The sequence below is a fragment of the Prinia subflava genome, chromosome 6 (genome assembly GCF_021018805.1).
Source record: "Prinia subflava isolate CZ2003 ecotype Zambia chromosome 6, Cam_Psub_1.2, whole genome shotgun sequence".
Taxonomy (NCBI): domain Eukaryota; kingdom Metazoa; phylum Chordata; class Aves; order Passeriformes; family Cisticolidae; genus Prinia; species Prinia subflava.
The window spans coordinates 2,945,208-2,968,476 of NC_086252.1; the positions used below are offsets into that span (position 1 = coordinate 2,945,208).

The window sequence follows — 23,269 nt, forward strand, 5'->3', positions numbered from 1 at the left end:
ATGAAAACCACAGTAATTCCCAGGGAGCAGGGATCATGCCTCCTCTGATTGTAAATGGCACAAGATTTTAGGAAGAATGTACTTTTGAATTAATAAACTTTGACTTGCATATTCAGTTGCTTCCAAAATTTATGTGAACGGGAATTAACCCAAGCTCAAGGTAATGAGATCCTGTTTAATCAATGCAGTCTTCTGGTTTTTTCAAATAAAAGGCATACAAGCAGATGGTAAGTTGAATTTTATTTGGTCCACAAGAAAATATTTTCCACAAAAAATATTGTAAAAATATATTGTAGTGTGTTTTATTTGGGAATACTGATGTGCCTTACTCCGGAAACGTCAGCTTTACAAAGTTGTGCTGCAGTTAATGTATTTTGAACCATTATTAGAATATCAAGTCAGTCACATCATACCCACTCAGATTAATCTTGTTTCCTGGAGAAAATATAAAGCAAATGTATTTTTAACTCCTAAATAGAAGTAAACAGTTTTGCAGAGTATGCCAGTCCCAAACTGGAAATAAAGTCCCAAACTTTATTACACAAAATCAAGTCAAAAAATCAATGGTAACGTAGCTGGAAACCCACTGCCAGTGGCTCTGTGAAACTCTAGCACAGCTTAGCATAAATTTATTTAGGTGAAGAAGTCTTTATTTTTACAATGTATTGGTATTGTGCCTATTAAACGTACAGCAGAGCTCTGGAGAGAGATCTCCCTCCATCTCTCACCAGACTGTAGCACTGAACAGATCTATTTGCTGTTAAGGGTAAGTGCATTATTTATAAGGGCAGCATCCTGTAAAAGAGATGATTTTCCTGGTGAGAAGCCGTCTCCCTGTTGTTTACAGGCTTGTTTGCTTTGCATTTGCCGCGTGCCTTTCCTGAAGTGCCAGTGCCATGGAAAGCATGGGAAAGCAGCTGGAGTTGCACCCGGGCCATTGTGAAGCCGCTGGAATCTCCAGGCACCAGTGAGGGCCGGGCTCGGTGCCCGCAGGTGCGGGACTGCTTGGACCCCGAGCCTCTGGTTGCTGGGCCGCCCCGCGGGCAGCTCGGGGGCAGGCACCGCACACAGCAGCTCCTGCACGGGGGACAGGCCTGGGGCGCGCTCCGTGGGCCCGGGCGAGCCCTCCGGGGAAATCCCGACTGAGCACACGGGTGGAACCTCGGCTGTGCTCTAACCCCGCCTGCTGTGGGACCGCGAGGGGCAGAGCCAGCGGCGCGCTGCTTTCAGAGGCGCACCCGATATTCCTGAAGTGTCAGAGGCTAAGGAATGTCCGGAGGAAAGGCTGGAGACACGGCAACAGGAGGCGCTGCAACACCCGACCGCCCGCGGCCACCGCCAGCCTGCCTTGGACAGAGCAGGGCAGAGCCACCTCCAGGCGCTCCCCACCCGCTCCTCGCCTGCCTGGCCAACCATGGCTGTGCAGCTTTGGCTTCTTTATTTTAATTACTGTGGTTAGCAGTGTTAACATGCTCGAGCCCACACTCATGTTAGAAAGGTTGACCCTTTCTTCTTTTGTAATAAAGCTTTACTTTAGAGCTAGAATAAGAATAGGAATCTTTTTTAATATTGTGGTTAAACGATATCCAATTGATATGTACGGATTGGATCAGTGTTTTAGCTTTGCTTTCTGACACGAACATATGGAGGTATTTTAGAGCAGAGTACGATCTAATGTTTTATATGCTACAGAACTTGAAGGAACGTCACTGTTAGCAGAGAATTTAAGTGAACCATAAAACCTTGGTCCCACTTTGCACATGGCTTTGAAGATGACTACGTAACTTCAAAGGGGATGATATGACAGCATAAGCTGATTTCATTCCCTTTTCCAGCAAAAGCCTGAGAACAGCCTAAACAGCAGGTCACTGGGAATGCAGTGTGGTCACTGGGACTTAATGGCAGCCTTGTGCTGTGTCACAGAGAAACATTTTTCACCCTTTATTCCTGATAAAATCACTTCCTGTATAGGTGAATTTCGAATACCTACATTTGTGTCACAACATTTGCAAAACAGCTCAATTCATAGACTGTCTTATGTCTAAGGATAAGCTAAAACCAGCATTTGACATGGTCCTCTTTCTGCGTGCTTCCCATTGCTTGAAAAATCATGCACTGGATCATTTACTAGAACTATGTGTACTTTTTAAAAATAGTAACAGCTTTAGCCAGTATGGAAAGCATTTCTCTGTAAAATGAAAACAAAATGAGAAGCATTTTGATCTAGGAAAAAGAACTATGTCTTTTAAACTGGGCATCACAGAAAAAGGAACAAACAGGTGGTAAAGGCCAAGCTGTTAGAAGGCCTTCACTTGGTATAAAACGTCAGCAACATTGTACCTTTGGGATGAATAAGAACAATCCATCCAGGTGCTGATGTGTGAAACGCCAGCTGTGAGTGCAGTGGGTCAGGCTGGGAGTCCTGGGCAAGCAGGGAGCAGGGAGTGGATGCAGCCCTTCAGTTTTGGGCCTAAGTTAGTCCCTAACTCTGCATTCAGAGCACTGCTCAGGGCTGGGGCTCCTGTGCTCCTGTTGGCATTGCCACGGACAGCTTTTCCAGTGGGGAAGCAGCAGCCTACAGAAGCTGAAGGAAGACATCCAGGCCCAGGGGTGGTACTTCAGAGGGAATTTCAGTGTAACGCAGCCACAGTTCCCATGAAACAAATTGTCCTAAAGCACTGCCACACCCCTGAGGGTTCCTTTCACTAGTTACCAGCAGTAGTTTTTGCACATCCCTCTGGGTTACAGTAAAACAACAAAAGCAAATCCTCCCCAGCCAGCACTCTAACACAAAAAATCCCCCAAACAAAACCAAAAAACCAAACAGCTTTGGTCTAAGCACGGTGACCAGATGTCATTAACCTATCTTACTGCAGGGTTTTAGAGACAAGCTTTCAAGCATTTACAGAAGCATCTGTTAATGATAATGCACTGCTTATTGACACTGGCATGTTTCTCACTGGTTCACTTCAACGGAAGGTGAATTGCATCATCATCCAAATGGTTCCCTGAACACTGCTGGGGTTTACAAAGCACCTCTCATCACCTTCATGATTTTGTGGTTTTACAGATTTCATTGGTCACAGAATCAAAAGTAAAATTTATGATAGCAGTAACCTTTGCTACATGCAGATCTTGATTTCACTTCAGCCAAATGCAGACAAATTCACCAAGCACAGAGTTCATCTCACCTACAGACAGACCACCGATCTTTTATGCAGAACATAGAAATAATCCATGTTTTGTCCTCTGTGGCAGTGCTTGTAGAGGTGCAGGGTAGCCACAGTCTTCTCATCCTCTTTTTAACGCTAATTTCTGGTCACATCCAACACACACAAAGACAGAGTACACTCAAGTATGGCTGACAGCGAGTGACACTCGATGAACAGGTCCAGCTGGGCCCAGTTAGTTTGCTGATGATCTACGCTGGAGGGCGATCTCCCCAGGCTCTCCCCGCAGACCCTCCCGCAGTGATGCTCGGCGGCCGGCTGGGGCTGCTTTGTCTGCGCCGGCAGCACGCACAGAGCGCCCGGGGCGGGCCGGGCTCGGGGGCTCAGGGCACGTCGCTCTCGATGAAGGGGATGTCGCTGTACTTGCTCTCGGTCACCGCCCACTGCTTGACCGCCTGCTCCAGGATCTCCCGCGACAGGCGGTGCGCGTAGTCCAGCACGATGGCGCTCGAGGGGCCCTTCTCCTCCGCCTTCACCGCCAGCAGCGACGACTTCTCCCCGGTGCGCCCCTCAACACCTCCCGCGATCCTCTCATCCTGGACAGCGCCGCAACCTTGGAAGGCAGCCTTGGATTTGATGCATCCCATGGTACATCAGAAAATGCAGTCGCAAAGCTCAGTTCAACAGCATGTTTGGATAACCTGGAGGCGCTTCCCTTGCTCCGTGCAGTGCTGCTGCTTCTTGCCAGTGGCTCCAGTTATTTTCAAAGAACAGAACATCTCCTTTTGTGCTTCTCTGAGGAAATCTGTCAAAACAATGTTTCATATAGAGTCAATAAATAGTTTACCATTCTCAGTGAGCTCAAAGGAAACCTAAATTCACTACAGGCGCTTGTAGAAGCAGCTTAAATAAATCTCTGCCCAGCGTGCGTAAAATGTTTTTATCGGTAACATCCATCTACTACAAGTAGGCAAAGTTTGACCTGAATTCACGCTGCCTTTGAATGCAATTCCCAGTACAGGATGTAGGCCATCTAGGAAAGTAAAAGTCTTAGGAAAAAAATAAAGTCTGTTTCTTCCAAGATGACAATGTGTTGCACTTCTCCTGAAACTGCAAACAAATTCTTTTTAGTTCCAGGGACTGCTGCTGCTGCTGGAAATAAACACCAGAACCTGCCCACAGAAGCACCACACAACCACCACGGCCAGAGTCCCGTGTCACGGCTGTCACACACCCTCTGGGCACGATGACACTAATTCCCAGTGTCATTCTGCTGTTGCTCCAGGAGGCTGGAGCAGGGCAGCTACCAGAAGATATTCACAAGGAACAAGAGCTGGTTTTGTTTTTTCCCAGGAGAGGGAAGTAGGGAAAGCAGCAGCAGCCTGCTGTGATCAAGGCAGTTCCAACAGAGCCAGAGCACCATTCTCAGTAGTGCAGGACAACTCTACACCTAGAGAAGGCAAAGTGACCAACAAAACACCTGGCAGAGTCCTTTTCCCGTCAGCAAGATCCACAATTGGTCAACTCCAAATTCGGCACATGGGGTTTTGTTTCCTGGCCTACAAAGCTGTTTCTGGGGCTTCTTTCTTCCAGGCAAAGCAGAATCTCACGATACGCCTGACTCTGCCTGGCATGCGCTTACCCACTTATCAGAGTTAACAGACTGCCAGCCAAAATAAAGACTGCGCAGCACAGAAACCAACTGTTCCTACAGCTTCACCCAATGACGCTGTACTAAGGTCAGCCAAAGTTAAAGATTTCTTGTAAATAGCCTTTGAAAACACAATCATGGCAAAGATGTTAAGCCTTACTTATTTCCTTTATACACTGGAGGAAATAGCGGCTCCAATCCAGTAACCTGAGCACAGGCAAATACTTGCAGAGGAAATCAATCCCATTTGCAGGCCAATGGTGCTTCACAGGTAGGACGGGACTTCCCCAGCCGCTCCTGGCAGGAAGTCAGTCCTAAAGGGCTCCAGAAACCACCAAGTCCATACAAATATTTTCACACCTTCAGCTCTGAGCCAGGACATTTCAGTATTGTAGAGGAATGTTTGCAAACCACCTCAATGAAATTCAGCAGGTCTCCTTTGTACACACTGACCTGCTGCAGCACGTGCCCAGTGCTTTGGGACAGGCACTTTGGTTCACAGGCCCAGCTTAGTTGTGTTAGTAAACACAGGTTTGTGTTTAGTAACACAAACCCTGCTGCCAAGGGCTGACCTCCACTTGCAGCTTTACCCAACACAGAGGAGAGCCACGCTATCAGATTTTTTATTCCAATAACTCATCATTAAATGAGTAAAGACTGGATGGATAACCAGCAGGATTCCCTTCACTGCACAAAACCTACATTTATCCCTATGGAGGTTCATACCCACATCTGCCCATCACATGCACTGATCAAACTTAACATGCCCACAGACCAGAGGCCAAGGAGAGGCCTGAAAGCAATTCAGACAGCTGAATAATTCAAAGCTTTAATAGTAATATCTTGTGCATGTCTAATTTCAATATTTACCATTAATAAAACATTAATACTAATCACTTCCACTTGCTCTTCTGGACAAATACGTAGATCCAAGTACATGGTAGAGAATCACTAACAGCAGGTACCACCCAGCACTGCTGGTGCCTGAAAGCTGCAGTCTTGATCCAGCCAAGGTAATACACAGCTTCAGTGTATTTTCATCAGTTTTCTCTCACTTTCCTTAAAATAGACTATTTAGATTTGGATTTTTTTAATCCAAGTCTGGAGCTATAGGGGGTATTTTTTGTTTTGTTTTGTGGTTTGTTTTTTGTTTTTTTGTGGGGTTTTTTGTGGTTTTTTTGGGTTTTTGTTTTGGTTTTGTTTTGTTTGTTTTGTTTTGTTTTGTTTTTTGGTTTTTGTTTTTGGGGTTTTTTTTAGCTTTTTAATAGAAGTGTGTTAAATAGAAGCTAGCTCTAGTCAGAATTTTATCATTGCTTTAATGTTTCCCTTGTGCAGCTGGAGATTTCTGTTAGGGGACACCAGCAGATGAGTTAGTTATGAGTTATCTATGGAAAAGACAGAAAGTGAGTAGAGGGAGGATAAACTTCTCCTGAAGTATGTAGGGAGAAATTCCCTAAGGTCAGCATCTTCCTCTGCAGAACTCACCACCTCTGCCTCTTCATTTGGGCCATGTCAGACGTTCCTGGGACTGTCCTACACAGAGAACAGGGTGGCTCTAGAGCTTGCAGACAGCAAGGCACACAATACAACTCCACTGTTCCAAATCAGTTCAGCTTCAAAGCAGTTATCAGCCCCAGTTTAAATTCTTGCCTGTTGCTCATTTCATTCCTTACAGAGCTCAGTACTTTCCAAGCCACTGCAGTGGCTGTTACAGTTTGCCCGGCCTACTGGAGTTAATAATTGTTGGCACAGAAATGATTGCAAATGAAGCTGCCCTCAACCTTCTGGCTGCTTCCTTGTTTTCCTGACAGCCCTTGCCTGCACACACACCAGAGTGAAGTGCTGTTTAATCCTCTCTGCCTAACTGATCTCCAGATGAGTTAGTTAAGTTCTGACAGGGATTTTAACATCTCTACCTTTCCTCACAGTGCTCATACCCCGAGAGGGAAATAACCCAACAAATTAAAGCAGCTCATTTTACTCCCATCACATTCCATCCTGTAACTGCACAAGGCAAAACGGTGTGATAGGAGCCTGTGTCTGTCAGTGCCCGAGCTCTGCTCTGGGGCCAGTTGTGCCTCAGACACCACTGCATAGATGGTTTGGGGCTCAGGCCAAGGGCTCTGCAGCGCAGCTCCTCACGTGACAAAGCTGCTGGGCTTAGCTGGAGCCAGAGGTCAGCCAGCTCTGCCAGGAGCTAAAGCAGCACCATCACACACCAGAACTTACCTTTGTAGAGACAGATTTTACAGTAGGTGAAATGATGATTTATTAATATGAAAAATACAAGCTCCTAGTTGTGCTCAATTTTACTGGATGTGCAGTCAAAATGTTTTTAAATGCTTCATTTAACTTCAGCACAACAAACACTGTGTATGAATTTAATTAAAGTCTTGAAAACAATTGATTCCATATTGGAAATGGAAGTTCCTAAGGATAAGTTCAGATGCTTTTTCACCTATTGTTTTATTTACTGTGGTAATAGTAGGAGAGAGAAAATATTGAGGGGGTGGTAGCTGAACTCACCAAGCACATGAGGGCTAAGTAGTCTCTGCTAGACTGGCAAAGTGTTTCCTGCCAAGGTAAGCTCATTTCTAACTACTGAAGGAAACAAAACAATGGTGAAAGGATGCCTGCAATTCACTATTAGACAATATAAAATAGAGGAAAAAAGAAGGAGTCACATAACTGCCATTTCCGAAAACAAATAGGATTTTTTTAAGCATTAAAATAACCAATAAAAAATTGCAAAAAGGTAAATGTGAGATACAAAAAATAAGGGTTTCACTGGCCTCTGCAATACACCATCATATGATGAAAACAGGCAGAAGAGCAAGCATTTTGCTGTTATGCAACATCTGCAGCCATCATAAGCAGGTAAGTTCCTGCTACCATTTAAATGTTTTCCATCCACGAGAACTTCAGGAAAAAATCTTGAAGTTCAATATTATGCTGTAAGAAACTGTTTTCTGCAACACTTTAGATTACAGCAGTCACCAGATTAAAAATAAGTCACAGTTTTCAAAGTAGCTTCAAAATGTGCAGCTTTGCCCAGCTGAAGGCAGCAAGTAATTCCTGCTGTGACAGAGCCAAACTTTTTGGTTCAAATGTGACTCCTCCTCCAGCAGGGAGGCTTTCAGTTTTCCCCTGGGTATCTGCAGGGGAAACTCAGAGTGTCACTTACCAGAACCACGTCTGCTTCTAACAGGTTGTCCCCTCGTCCCCGGGACAGCACAGAGAGCTTCACGTCTGGGACTCTGCAAAGGGAACCCGGGAACAGAGCTTAGCACTCTCCAGGATGTCAGAGGTGCACAGTATTACCAAGGTGATAAATCTGTAGTGCGGGCCTTGAACAAGCCTGCCTGCCTTTTCTCCCACACAGAACTTGACTTTGACAAAGGTAAAAGGATGATACAGCACTTAATAGATTAGATTGAATGACAGGCTGCAACAATTCATACCCAGCACCTAATGCGGGCTCAGAGTGAGGCCACTGCTTGGGCAAGTGGCTCCTGACTGCCTGCACGATGTCAGCCTCCTCCCACAGCAAGTCCAGGTACGGAGGATTTCAGCAAGGATAGGGAAGGGTAATGTGCCCCATCTGGTGCCTAACCTCAAAAGTTCTCTCCTGTTTTCCCTTCTCCCTCTCAAAGCTTCTACTGAGACCCAGACCTCGATCACCCAAGGAGACCAGTCAGACAATCCCAGTACTGCCATTATCACAGAAACAACAAACTCTGGAACAAAGGGATTCAAAGTTGAAGTTTGGATAGGTGACCTACCAGCAGAGGTAACCAAACAGCACTTGGGCACCCACACCTCTGAACTGCACCCAACATCCTCTGTCTCCTCTCCCTGGCAAGGTGGGCTGTAATTCAGGAGCACACGTGGCACTGCCCTTGGGTATTCTGCAGCTCCGAGCAGAGCAGCGGCAGAGGGATGAATATTCACTCAGGGCACAGCATCCCCTCCATGGCTGCAGGCTCAGAGCTCCCTGTGCAAAGCAGCCCCAGAGCAGTCCAACCCACCAGGCTTTCAGTTCTGCCTCTCCTTAACATCCAGCTTCCTGCAAATCCCACAGAGGAGATGCAGTGCGTAACATTTATTATAACAACTCATCCTAATCATAGGAAAATGAAGTTTTAAACAGCTACAGTTACTTTAAGACAAGTGCAATATCAAAGATTCTGCTGCCTCAGGCAATCACTGATACCCAAATATCCCAAAACAACTCAGGACTTGAAAAGCAAAAATGGAAATCTCATTCCTCTCAGAGCCATCCCCGCCCTCCCTCTCCTGTCGCTCAGTGCCAACAAGAGATAAGGGCTACAGATTGGACAAGGCTGGATGCAGCAACTGCAAACAACTGCTGTGCAAGATTAGTGTGGAAGTGAAAGTGTCCTCCTTATCTGTCTCAAGGTATGTGCTGGGATTTCAAAGGCTTGGGTTTTTCCCCTCCATGGCCAGAATTGATAAAGCTTTTTCGGGCTTCTAAGCCAGTTTGTAACTGAATGGGGAAATGGCACATTTGCTTTAAAAGGCTTTTCAATAAGAGCACAGCTGATCACAGAATCATAAAATTGGTTTGGTTGGAAAAGGGCTTTCAGATCAAGTCCTACCGTTATCCCAGCACTGCCATGTCCACAACTAAAACCTGTCCCTAAGGGCCACATCTCCACATCTTTTAAATACCTCCAGGGATGGTGACTCCACCACTTCCTGGGCTGCCTGTTCCAATCCTGACCACCTTTTCAGTGAAGAATCTTTGCTAATATCCAACCTAAACCTCTCCTGGCACAACCTGAGGTCATTTCTTCTGGATCTATTGCTTGTTACCTGAGATTAGAGACTGAGCCCCACCTGCCTACAGCCTCCTTTCTCAGAACACTGAGTTACTTAATGGAGGAAATTTCCATGTCAAATTTCATCTCTCAAGCACTTTAGCAATGCAGTTAAGGAACATGAAAATCTTCAAACTAGAGGGAAAAACGAGAGGGAAGAAAACGTTTATTCTTCCTTCACTTTATGATTTACATGCACAGTGCAAGTGGGGTGTTTTTGCTGTTAAATAGTACAGCCATGTTGATGTGAGCTTTTATGCTGACAAACTCTAGAAAACTAAAACCAATACTGACTTAAAAAAAGATAAAAAAGGCAAAAAACCACACAAAATCAAGAAACAGTCTGCCCCCTCCCCAAGACACACAATCACAGAAGCCAGGAACAAAAACAAGTGCTTTCTGCACTGTTATGGCAATCTTACCTAAGCTTTGGGAAGCAGCAAATAAAGATGAAGCACCAAAAGAAACCTTTGGGTGAAAATACGAGTAGTTCAGAGAACAGCAATGCCAGCAGGAACAGCCCTCGGCAGCCACAATGTTATTCTTCACCCAGGGAAAAGAAGTCTTGTTAAAAGCAAAGAACACTGTGTGCTTGGTAGCTGCCTAATTTCATGAAAGTAAAACTGTACCCGGTTGGCCTGTCCTGAAATCCTCCCTCCAGTGCAGCAGTTTATTCACCAGAACTGTGCACACAGCTCAGGGGGCAGCCTGAAGGCCACTGGAGAGCAGGATGCTAAAAACTTCTTCCAGGTTCTGCTCATATTTCACCTCAGTTACTTGTCCAAACAGCTGTATAGACTGCTGTTAGTCCAAATTGGGACAGAAACGCTCACAATATATTGATGGTTTTTCCCCCAATGTCTCAGAATACATGCATGCACCAGTACAGACTCTGCCAGAACATGGGCAAGAGGGAACATTAACTTAACTAGCCCCACAGGAACAGGAGAAGGATGTCTACTATTGATGGAAGCCTGTTTTCTAGGTGGGTAACAGTGAACCAAAGGATTTCCTTAGCAATTGAGGCCTTGGAGTGAGGCTGTAGACGAAAGGGCATGAAGAAGACGCGGTGCTCCTCAGAAATTCCACCTGCAGGAAGTTTAGCCAAGACTTAAGGAACCCAACTACAGAAACTATAGAGGAATGCCTCTGGAAGAGAAAGCTAATAGTGACAGAGGAGATCTAAAATTCTCCAAGACCCCAAATACAAAATAGTGCTCAAAACTGGTGAGTGAACAGAAACAAAATACCAGAAATGAGTATAAAGTTTTTGAGGTATATGTACAGCTGTTTCCTTGCCCTGCATAACACCAAACGATGCAGGTACAACACTTCTTTCAGCAAAGCCCACGGCTCTTGTAATTATCAGCCCCTCTCATCTACACCAGCTGCAAATCCATGGTCTGGACACCATCCCCACAGCAGGGGAAAACACAAAGGTGTCAGAGACACTGGCCAAGTTCCACACTGAGGTTAGACTGCTCTAAGGCACAGCACTGGCCACAGACAAAGCAGTCTCTTGGTTTATTACAATGCTCTGGAACAAACTACAGTGGAAACAGGAACTTTCCTACATATACCACAAAACTTCCATCCCAACAACTCAATTGTGGAGTCACAGCCTTCCTACTACCAGTCCTCTTCAGGAACACATTGAAACGTTAAGCTACTCACTCTCAGACTAAGGCTCAGGATCTAGCCTGGTTCATAAAGGTGCATTACTGTCCTCCACGGGTGCCAGGCAGAGACAGAGCTGCAGACAATGAAAAGGTATGCACAGATATTTATGAGTAAGAAAAACCCCTCCTGCAGCTATTGCTGGCTGCTGCCCAGCCTGGGGATCCTGCCAGCAGGAACCGAGGAGCAGCAGCAGCTAAACCAGCGGCTCGGCGTCTCAGGCTGACAGGGTCGGGTTTTATTGTAGTGGCTGTCACAAGATTCGACTATGAACATATGGAGCTGCAGAGCATAAGGTATGAATGAGGGACACTGCCTGGCTTTGTGACGCCCTCAGGAAGCCAGAGGCTCCACTGGATTAACACAAATGAAAGTCAGAAGGAAGGAGACGGTCAAGATCTGCCCAAGATCAACCACAGAAGAGCACAATAAAAGCCGCACACAACCCCATTCTGCTCTTTAATCTCCAGAAGCCAATTACAAAAAGGGAAATGGGAATTAGGAATGCACCAGAAAAGCCATTTTTCCACATCTCACATAGGAAGGCACAGGAAAATACAGCCCTACACTTTAAAATCACAACTATGTTACTACCAATTTGCACAACCTGAGGAGTAAGAGGACAAAGTGAGGGGTTTAACAACAAGATGCTCCAGCTGTACAAAAGCTGCCCCGAATTGCAACAAAGAACTATGTCAGCCTTAAAAACCACTCTGTCTCACGCCTCTCCCCCGGGATTTGTTTCCTGGAATTCCAGCACTCGGAAGGTGCCAGCTCCTACTTCCAGCAGTTGCTGCCTTCGCGCCCGGGGAGCGGGAGGCCGGCAGCCAGGCGGGGCAGCCGTGCCCACAGCCTGGCACCGCTGCCAGCTCTGTCCCCGGGCCCCTGCCCATGGAACCACCCTGGCCCCACGGACACGAGCGTCCTCAGGCTCTGCCCAACCCCTTGGGCAACTTGTACGAACCAAGGTGATTTTAAAGCAAGAATGTTCTCAGCAGAACGTGATGTTCAGAAGAAAACGAATTTGTATTGTACTTGAAGGTTAAAAATGCCACTTTGTTAAGGCTACAGGAGAAATCCCTGCATTTTTCCTTATTTTTTAAAATTACTATATTTAGAAACCTAATTTGGACTGCTACTTACTGAACTATGAGAAAGCACAAAATATTTCTATATGTTTAACAATTTTTGCCATGACAGGTCCTGCATTATTAACTGTGTATTTTATAACATGCTGGATGAACGTGAGCTGCCCTGTATAAGGGTCAGTGTGGAAGCCTGGAAAGGTACTCATGGCAAAGCAGGGGCTGACAAACCCTCGCATCACCTCGGCGGCAAACACAGTTGTCTCACGGCTTCCCCACAGCAGGAACACCGCTCGAAGAGAACCAGCCACGCCGTTTACCTTCCCACTCCGCATCTCTCTCACTGCTGTCCGCAGCACCTTTCCTCAGGGTGCCCAGCGGGAGCGGCACCTCCACTTTGCTCAGTTTGGAGGAGTCCGAGGCCGGCAACCTGGCCGGGAGATGATGGGAGGAGTGAGCGGCGCGGCCGCTGTCCTGACAAACCCCACCTCAGGGCTCGGCTCTCCGCACGACGCGAGCCGGAGGCCGGCGCTGCCCGCGGCCAGGCTGGCCCCGCCGCGCATCCCCTCCCTCGCGGCCCCGGCGCGGCTCGGGCGATGGAGCCGGGCACGTACCGGCGCGGCGGGGCGGTGTCCGTGCGAGCGGCGTGCTGGAAGCGTGGCCCCGCCGCGCACGGTGCCCGGCCGCCGGGCTGCCCCTTCCTCCGGCGGTGCCCGCGGGATCCGGCCCTCGTCCCACCGACGCCGCCGCCTCCTCCGGGCTCCTGAACGGCAAAGAAGACGCAAACCCACCGTCAAAGTCCATGCTGGGAGCGCCTCCGGCCCCCGCCCGGCCCCGCGGCGCTCGCACAGGTAGCGCCGGGAGGGCCCCGCGCCCGCCGCCGCTCACGCCGCTCCCGCCGCTCCGCCGGGCGCTCCCCGCCCTCCTGGGGCGGCGGCGGCGGGGCCGGGCGGGGCCGGGGGGCGGGAGCGCCGCCGAGCCCGGCAGCGGCGCCGCGGCCCCGACCTGTCCCCCCGCACGGCACCTGCGCCCGCCCCGCATCCCCCGAGCGGCCCCGGCGCTCCTGCCCCGCCCAGGGACAGCGGGGCCTCGGCGCCGGCACCGGCCCTGCCGCTTAAAATAAGGAAAAAAGGGGAAAAAAATCACCCAGGCAGGAAAGCCGCCTCTCATTGGTTTCTCCTCCTTTAAATCCTCCTCCCCTGTACTCGGCGCTAGCGAGGCACATCTGGAGTGCTGTGTCCGGGTCTGAGCTCCTCGGTACAAAAAGCACGAGGAGCTACTGGAGAGGGTCCAGCAGAGCCACAAAGATGATGAGGGATCTGGAGCACTCTCTTGCAAAGAGAGATTGCGGGAGCTGGGCCTATTTAGTCTGGAGTAGAGAAGACTGAGAGGGCATCTCATTAATGCGTAGAAATGTTTCAGAGGCGGGTGCCAAGAGGATGGTGCCAGACTCTCGCCAGTGGTGCCCAGCAACACATGAGGAGCAGTGGCCACAAACTAAAACACAACAAGTGCCACCTCAACATGGTGAGGGTTCCACCTCAACTTTACACTGAGGGTGACAGAGCACTGGAACAGTTGCCCAGTGAGGTCAGACATTCCAAACCCATCTGGGCACGTTCCTGTGCTACCTGCTCCAGGTGACCCTGCCTTGGCAGGAGGGGTGGGCTGGATGATCTCCAGAGGCCACTTCCAACAACCCTGACAATTCTGTGATTCTGTGAAACTGGAAAAGCATGTTCAAAGAATGGAGTTGCCATATAAAAGCTCAGGGCCATCGCCATTGTGTGTTCCACTCAGCCCTGGGACAGCACTGAACACATGGAGCACGCAAGGACTGGTGAGCATTAAAGCAAAGAAAACAGTGGAAAAGACTGGGGGAGAGACCTGGGTAGTGCTTCTCTGATTTTATCCTGTCAGGCAGCATCAAATCATGAACATCCACAGAGAAGTATTAATTATACCAAAGCTTTCCACCTCCATTCCAGAAGAAAACTCCCAGAATGAAGGAGCTGAGCAAACTAAAATAACATTTTCAATTTTTCAAAAATAAAAGCTATGCTAAACTGAAAACTATTTTGTAAGAGTGACTGCAAACTGACACCCTGGGTAAAGTATTCCTGTTTTTGGGGAGTTCTTGACACCCAAACTACTGTACAATACACACAGGCATGCTTGGGCATCACCTCTTGGGAGGCTGTCACAGAGCTCATGCCTGGCTGGGGCTGGCAAACAGCATCCCAGGACTCACAGGAGTCTCCTGGGCCTGATGGTGACAGGTCTGGGGACACAGGGCTCATGCTGGCCCTGGCTTGTCCTACAGCAACAGGCTCAAAGCCAGGGGTGCTGCAGGGCTGGGCGCTGTGCTCGTGCCCCTCACTGGAGTCAGCACTCGCTTTCAGTCCCTGTGCTGAGCTCTAGCTAAATCTCCTATCTATTTAGGCAGGTCTTATAGAATCAGAGAATAATTTAGATGGGAAAGGACCTCCAAGATCATCAAGTCTAACTGATAAGCTGGCACTGTCAAGTCCAGCACTAAAACACGTTCCTTAGTAGCACAACTACACAGCTTTTAAATACCAGGGATGGTGACTCCACCACTGCCCTGGGCAGAGTGTTACAATGCTTGGCCACCTCTTCAATGAAGGAATTTTTTCCAATATCCTACCTAAATCTCTCCTGACACAACCTGAGGCCATTTTCTCTGGATCTGTTGCTGTTAATTGGGAGAAGAGGCCAGCCCATCTCGCTACAGGCTCTTTTCAGGTAGCTCTAGGGAGCAGTAAGGTCTCCCCTGGGGCTCCTTTTCTCCAGACTGAACACCCCCAGCTCACTCAGCCCCTCCTGGTACGACTGACTCTCTGGCCCCCTCACCCAGCTCTGTTGTCTGTTCCTGGACACGCTGCAGCACCTCAAGGATTATTGACTAGCAGGTCTCCAGTTGTCAAGTAGTTTTCTAACACATTTCCAGTCAGTCATTGGCATGCCAAAGATTTTCTTGCAGTGTTTTCAAAGCCAAAGAAAACACTACACTGGTAACATTCATCAAGAGAAACACCAGTGTAACTGCAGCTGCTGGTGACAGATCATCCACTGCACTGCTGGAGGGGCTGTGCAGGGCCAGGAGAGCCAGGGGGTGGGCAGGTACAGAAAAATAAGAGCAACATCCCTCTTTCCCGCTTTTCCAGTGGCTGGGAAAGCCTCCCTAGGCTGGAGAGCTGGGAGACAGGGAGCAGGCAGCCACCCCTGTACACATCCTCCAACAAAATCCAGCAGCTCCCTGTATGAAAGGGCTGCTGCTACAGCTGTTGTGCCCACCCAACAACAGCACACAATATTACACTCATTACTTGCAAACAGTCCACCTGTGAATTAAAAACCCCACATATTTTACTAATTACTGCCTTTGGGGCCTGGAGAAAGCACTGTGCTGCCAAGTGCTGTGCGCAGGGTTTGTATTCCCTGCGTTTGCTGTGTCATTTCATCCAGCTCTAATGGGAACCACGCTCCCTTAGAGACCAAAGGCAGAGTTTCTGGGGCTGGGCTGCAACAGGAGACCAAAGCTTGACCCCCAGCAGCAGTTCCCAGGGCAGGCAACCTCAGGTCCTTGTCAGCTCCAGGTCCTCACACGTGTGATTTTTGAGTGACGAGTTCCCCAGGCAGGATTAAGTCTCTTGGGCACTCAGCAGTGCTGCAAGTGTTTGCAGGGGCAGGTCTGAGGAGCTCGACCCAAAACCTGTGGTGACACTGTGCCCTCTGATTTCAAGGAGCTTTGACTTGGGACCTGCTGACCTAGGCAGATGTTGTGCAGATGTTTTATTACTGTTTTAGCTCACCTGTAGGTGGCTGGAGGAGAAAATCAAATAAACTACCAGCCCTGAGAATTAAAACAAGATGAAGTATTGGAAAGGCACGGTCACCTCGCATTAACACAGTGGTATTACTGCAACAGTGATTTTTAAACTATATCCTGTTTTTAAACAAGAATTTTGTAACTAAATTATAAATATCTTTGTATAGGCTTATGGCTGCTGTGCTCTTTATTATTCTAGCCTGGTTTCTAATGCAAGGCTCTACTTTTATCTTCAGCTTTTAAATGAATGCAGCTTCCCCTGAGCAACTTGGAGCCATGGGGCAGACATTCCACAGGCTGCAAGCACAGCTGGTGCCTGACTGGATCACTTCACTGCACACCAATGGATAATAGTCTGGTCCTGATGCACTGCTCATCTCCTGTGCCACCACCCAACAACAAGCCTTGTCCTGAGCAGCAGCACCACAGTGGGACATGGCAGGGACAGGGAGATAAGGAGAGGGACATACACGTGACGAGAATCTCCAGCCCGTATTTATTTCTGGGTGCCAAAAGGTATTTAATATTTTATTAGCTGTGGAGTTTGCAAGACAGCTGATTATGTTGGGCTGAGGCAAAGCAGACAGTATTTTTAAATGCAGAGCATCCATTTGAAATGACTGCAGCCAGGCACAGGCCAGGCAGTCGATAAAATATTTAGCTTGTAAAGCATTTCAGTGTGCAAGGCTGGGGCCAGATGTGGGTGCTGTGATGTTGGAAATCACAATACCCAAATCTGAGGTGCCCCAGCCCCCAGCATGGAGGCCTCAGAGGTGCAGCAGTTGCCCAGGGAGTGGGGCTATGAGGTTTCAAAATCCCCTACCCTGCCAGGGTGCAGGAACACTTGCTGGACACACACTGGCTTGGCAGGGCACAGGCATCAAAGCTCTTCCTGCAACTCAACTTGCCAGATAATGCAGCCTCTTGCACCCTCTCCCAAATTTCAGTGGCTGAAAGTGTTCTTCCTGTAGGGGTAAGGAAGGCACTCTCCCCTCAGAAGAAACTGTTCGAAAGCAAGTTGGACTTTTTTTGTTGTCATAAGACCTGGTATTTATTTTATTAGCTATTTTAGATAGAATTATTTGCTAAACTGGAGTTTGCTAGTTCTTCCTATAATGTAGCCCAAACCCTCTAAATTCTTGGCATGCCCTGCTCTGTGTGCAGGTGTTCACCCCAGAGTGACCAATACAGCTGCAGCAGGGGAAGCTGGTGCCAACTGAACCACAGCAGTCAGGGAATGGTGTTAGCATTGCAGCTGCTGGAATGGTACCCAGACTGGATGGTTCAGCTGTGCTGAAGCTTCAGAGGGACCTGGGTAAGAAACTGCTAACCTACTTCTTTTGGGTTAAAATTCGTCACTTAACAACCTCTGCACCAGATGGCAAAGTTTTAATGAATTTGTCCAAGGGTTACAGAATAAATGAAATCTGGTTTCTGCCTCCTTCTGATACAATTTCACAGTTCCTGCCCTAGCTGCCCTTCACAGTTCCTCCCCTGTCTGTGAACCCCTCTCCAAGCCTTTAATTCTTCTTCTCTGCCCCACAGACCAACAATATCCTACTCTCATTTCTGGACTACTTACACCCTTTTCTGCCTCAGCCTTCTCCCATTTCACCTGTAAATTGTGCCCAGTCTCCCGTAACCCCAGCTTGCTTCCACATCTTCTGACCTGAGCTGTGTGGTTGCCCAGGTGGCAGCAGTAGCACATGCTCTGGTTTTGCCGAGGAGCCATCAGTCCATCAGTCCTGCTCACCACAGACTCTCCCTGCAGATTCTCCCTGCAGAGAAAATACAATCATTTTCCCCAAGCAGTGCTTAAGTTCATTTAAGAACCCATTGACAAGGGATGTGGCATTCAAACAATGGCTACAAAACCCCATGGATTTACCAAAATCCAGCCACCAACTCAATCCCTAGACAGAGGTCAATGGCTGAAACATGTGCTCTGTTTCTCAATTAATTTTTTTAACTGTACAAACAGACACTGGTATTAGAGAGGGCTTCACTGAGGCACATATTTCTAATTCAGCTGAAGAGTTAAAGGGAAGCCACAACAAGCACTCTGTGCCCCAGGAGCTCCCCCCAGCCTGCCCACAGCCATGTGGTGACTTCACAAAATCTATTTATACGTGCAGTAATCCACTAACTGTACGGGTTGGAAAACGTGCAGTCTGAGAAGAATCAATATGGAGTCCAAAGAGCTAGAAAGCCCTGAAGATTTTTGTTATTGATTAAAACATCCCAATAATCCAAAAGCCTTGACGTTGTACCTGATACGCTGTGAATACCTTCTAATAAGTACTTTGGGAGAGTTTCAAAATCAAACGCATGATGCAGAGGAGGTCTAGACTAAGGAACTGCTATCTAAATGAAGGCCCTATTTTCAAAAACCTTGTGCATGGGAAAGGTGTTCTCTTACTCAGCTATGGATTTTTCTTTTTTATTTTTCTTTACCTAATCCTTCTTTCATTATACACCACTCTCAGCTGCTCTTGCTGTTCTACGCACAAGTGAGATTTGCCAAAGCCTTTTCTCAGAGCTTTTATTTTCTTAAAATATTTCCTTGATGTTTGCAACCACATTAATTAAAAGTAAGGGCAAATATGATTGCAGGATGCCCAAGCACATGCCATAGCAGTCCCTCAGTGCTGCCCTAGTTTTCAAATCTTTTACTACCAAAAGTACATGACAGTGGGGATTGCACGACTGCTCCAAACCTTAGGGCACAACATTGATTTCTAGATCATGATTATTTTTGGAATGTCCCATCTTCCTGCTCTCAAAAAAAGGTTTGATAGCTTTTACATTTAAGTTAAAATACAGATTATTTAGATGATAGAATATAGATGTAAAGCCTAATTCTACTTTCTTGTATGAAGAGATTCGGAATATTTAAAATAGGTTTAACCCTTTGCTATTAGTTCTACTTCTGGTGTTAGTTGGATGTGCATATACTGCCATAACTCAAAGGAAAAACACAAAATCAGTGTGTGTGCACTGAACTTTGTATCCATTAAATATCCCCAGCACTTTGTGATTATCACAATGAGACATTTGGGGAAGGACTTAGGTTTAGTTTTTTTAATGATAAAATACCTCATTTAGCAGCAGAACTTGAAGAACATGCTCAGTTTCACTCATGTATTTACACTTCAGGACTTCACTGGATAGGAGCTGAGTTGCAGAAATTCATTTCATCCAGTCAGCAACACCTGTGCAAAGATATTTAGAACTGCTTAAGTCACCATATTTGCAAAATTTTCCAGGAAAAGAACCCAACATTATCTACTTAGAATTTCTCTAGATGCTTAAAAATGTGCTAAGAAGATAATTATGACAAAGTCGCACTATAAAGGCACTCTGCTCAAAAAAATGAGATGTAATATGTGGGTATTCTCTCCTCCCATAGAAAACCTATACTTAGCATCAAAGTGAAAAAGAAGAAACCAGAATCTCAGAATGACTTAGGCTGGGAAATTTCTAAGATAATCAAGGAGAGGGGTAAAATAAATTACATGTTTCTACACAGCACAAATGTTTATCCAAGTGAATGTAATAGTTGTTAGATGCTTTTGTTTCAAATTGTGTCATTAATCCAGAAATTATTAGAAAGTTTATAATGGAAAACTATTTGGGCAATTTTAGGAATCTTTAAAATTAAATTTTTGCCCTGGGGCTTTCCAAGTTTTGTGTCCCGGAATGGACAGTGGTGCTGACTCCCTGGGACTCTCCAAACTCTCCCCAAGCACAGTGAGGTCAGCGTCTCTGAGTGAGCACACAGTAAAGACACCCAAGGAATTCAGAAGCAGACAAGAAATTTGAGTATTAATTCTCACTCGAGATGACAGTTTTCCCGAAGAGGGGAAGTTCTTCCAGCAGGGGGAGATTGACCATTTCAGCTAAGGAACACTCACTGGCAGGGAGCCTGACCTGGGCTCTGCACTGACACAGGAGTGCAGCCTGTTCCCCGTTCACACTGGCCTGGGGTCCAGGCCTGATCTCGAGGCCATAGCAATAACTCGGGTTGTTTTTCGCTAAGAAACCTTTCTGCATGACGGCTCCTTCTGTGGTGTCCAGAGAAGCCGGGTGCTAAATCACCACAGCAGCACTGCACATTCATCATGGAGGAAACAACCCCCAGGGGCTGTGTCTGGGGAAGAGGCAGCTACAGCTTTTCTCAGTCTGCTTATGAAACTGAAGATTGTGTTTGGCAGGAGCTCAGCAGTGAGTCTGAGCATACACTGGCTATGAGAGGCAACGTGGACACACGTGGCTCCTGCCACCCAGGGCCCAGCAGCAGCCCTGGTGTGGTTTGCAGCAGCCTGTGCACTCGGGCACCTACCTCCTGGGAAGCACAGACCATCCTTGCCCTGTGTGCAGGGCTGAAAAACATACACAGAGATCATAAATACCAAATCATAGTCACATTTTTTTTTCAAATAAGGCAGTAGAACAGCCACAGAAATATTCCTAATTTGTATGCAAGTCTTCTTTTACTTAATTTTTTATCACTACCTAACAGCACTACCATGAAGCCTAGGCAGATATGCAAACTGCAGCCCTGGAAAACCCAGGCAGCAGCACAGCAAGAGGATTAACCAAACATGAGGCATTAGAATATTGCAAAGAGGATCAAAAGAGATTTGTGACTGAAAAGCCACCCACCAGAATTACAGTCAGCTGAGAAGCCGGACAGAGAAAATGTGGGTAAATGTTTTGCATTTAGATGTCTCCTAGAATAAACTCAGACTTTGGGATGTGCACTGCAATACAACACCAGATCAGGCTTCCCTGCTGACAAAGCCACCTTCTTTCGATACTGAAAATTATGGCTTTGTGACAGTCAAATATTAACTGGAAAAAAGCAAGAATCACATTGAAATACAGTTGCTGGCATGCCTAAAACAAAGAGCCCTGAGGGCAGCAACAAAGCAGTAGCTGTACAAAAATGCCCATACAAAACAAAACAATAGAGAGAAATAAGAGGAACTTAAGGCCCAATCTTGCCATAATATTTCCTTCTCCAAAATAAAAATCACTGTCCGTGTTCCCACTCCAAAAAGATACTAAAATTAATTATTAAACAGGAAATTGCCTCCCAGCAGAGATAAAGGCAGACATCACTGCAGGCGGGGTTGTGGATTAGCAGAACAGTGACACACTAAAACCCTGCTCCTCCCAATTTTGTGACATCTGTGGACATTAATGTACTTCATGGAGGGGAATCATGTGTTTCAGAGGAATGTTGTACCCACGTCTGTACCTTCAAATTTTTACACTGAGATCAACATTATTATGAGCAACAACTCCTCCCCTTTCCTCCTCCTCTGCTTTGATTTCACACGTCACTTTGGCTGCATCTGCCTCTGTTTGTGTCCATCCATAAGTCTTTCCTTCCCGCTCCTTTCCTCAGATGCAGCAGGAGAGGGGAGGGCATGAGCAGCCAGGTGGGTGTGTGGCTGTTCACTGAGCTTAACCCACCACGTTATTTACCCCAGCTTTGTTCAGAGCCAGGCATCCTGCCCCTAAGAACCAGTTCTTCGTGTGTTTTTAGGGACAAGGCTGAGGAGGATGAATGGGTGTGAAATGCAGTTTTTCCTAGTACCTGCAGTAAATCTCCAAACCACCTTTCTCCATCAGATCAGTTTCTCCACCTTGAAAGATTAGGCAGTACAAACATGTGGAAGGGTGAACTCTTGCTGCATGAGAGCAGCGTGATGGCTTTTGCTGCTTTAAGAGCCTGCCCCCTTCTCTCAATGTCCCTCGGGGGCAGGCATGCATCCCCCTGACTCTCTGCGATATCCTGGCAGCCCTGGAGAGCCCCGGACACTGCCCCTGCTGTGCACAGCTGGGCAGTGTGCTAGGAGGGTGGGCAAGAAAACTGCCTCCCTCTGAGCACAGGGCAAAGGGATTTTCACACGAGGCAGAAGACATGAGCCAGAAGGTGCCTTAGAAAGAAGCTGGGGTGGTGACTCCCTCAGAGGATACATTAAAGCAAAGACAGGGGACGGAAGGATACAGATGCTGAGGAATTGCATCCCTCAGGGAGATTTATGGGTGACTGAATCTGAGCTATTGCTGCTGCTGCTGAAAACTTCCATTTCCCTAAATTGCCTTGCTGGCTGAGATCAAGCCCTCTGTACTTTTTCTCATACACCAACATCACCTTTTGCAGCACAAATGGTAAATAAAGTCCTTTATAAAGTCACAAAATTACTTCAACTGTCACTGAAATGAGAAGATAAATTTGCAATTAATTTTCAGAAGAGTCTAATTTACCAACAATGTCATCATGGTTACCTCACATAACAAATATTTTGATATCTCTAGACATTATTCAACACCCAAATGATCTAATTATCTTATCTGAGGCATCATCCAATATTAAATGTCCTTTCCACTCTATCACGAGATTTTTCAGCTGCATCATCTTCAAATCAGGACTCTTGTACACAGGGAAATTTATCACATTATATAGATCAAATAGAAAAATGCAATTTTGGAGGTCATAACTAGAAATATTACCTATAACCACATAACAGCAAAGAAGATGTTTTATTTTTTTAGTGCTATAGGTAGATGCCTATAAACATAACTTTGCAATTTGATTTCAAGAGGAAAAAAAGCTTTTATCAGAGAAAAGGCATTTATTTGGAGGGGCACAACTGTCATAAGCAAGTAACTCTGCTGAAATAATGTTTGTTAGGGATGGTCTGTGTAACAGTTACTCTATGCTCAGAGATTCAACAGAACATGAGCTCACTTTTCAGAAACCTTTTGGACTAGAGTTCTGCTTTAAGTCTCATTTTTTCCCATTTTCTCATTAATTTTATGATATCCATTGCTACCTTAAATATAGCAGTGGGAAGAATTTCAGTTGGAATATGGAGTTAGATGGCATAAGATTGCTACACATTTACTTCATTAAGGCAGGGCTTTGAAGAAAAGCTAATCTTGAGTGCATGTAAAAAAGTTTTTAGTCATAAAAAGAC

General features: G+C 46.7%; 1 protein-coding gene across 4 annotated transcripts; it reads right to left on the reverse strand.

The window, feature by feature from the left end:
* Nucleotides 1-223: 223 nt before the first annotated feature.
* C6H2orf88 (chromosome 6 C2orf88 homolog) lies at nt 224-19,662 on the reverse strand. 4 transcript variants are annotated; one of them, XM_063399903.1, is made up of 4 exons: nt 19,374-19,662; nt 17,947-18,055; nt 8,006-8,078; nt 3,827-3,975 (listed from the first exon to the last, which is right to left on the reverse strand). In XM_063399903.1, the coding sequence occupies exons 1-4, from the start codon at nt 19,376-19,378 to the stop codon at nt 3,851-3,853; spliced, it is 312 nt and encodes a 103-aa protein (XP_063255973.1). In that variant the 5' UTR covers nt 19,379-19,662; the 3' UTR covers nt 3,827-3,850. The 4 variants fall into 4 exon arrangements, with proteins under 4 accessions (XP_063255974.1, XP_063255975.1, XP_063255973.1 ...); XM_063399902.1 differs by lacking the exons at nt 17,947-18,055; nt 19,374-19,662 and adding exons at nt 13,039-13,187; nt 13,571-13,673; XM_063399904.1 differs by lacking the exons at nt 17,947-18,055; nt 19,374-19,662 and adding an exon at nt 13,216-13,359 and having other exon boundaries at nt 224-3,975.
* Between the last annotated feature and the right edge of the window lie 3,607 nt (nt 19,663-23,269).

Bases quoted from the DNA above. Each gene is read 5' to 3' on its own strand.
- C6H2orf88 (XM_063399902.1), bottom strand. From the start codon at position 13,649: ATGTGCCTCGCTAGCGCCGAGTACAGGGGAGGAGGATTTAAAGGAGGA. The intron at 13,188-13,570 runs GTGATTTTTTTC...TTTGCCGTTCAG, and splicing joins GAGGCGGCTTTCCTGCCTGG to GAGCCCGGAGGAGGCGGCGG. The intron at 8,079-13,038 runs GTACGTGCCCGG...TTCCCTTTGCAG, and splicing joins GACACCGCCCCGCCGCGCCG to AGTCCCAGACGTGAAGCTCT.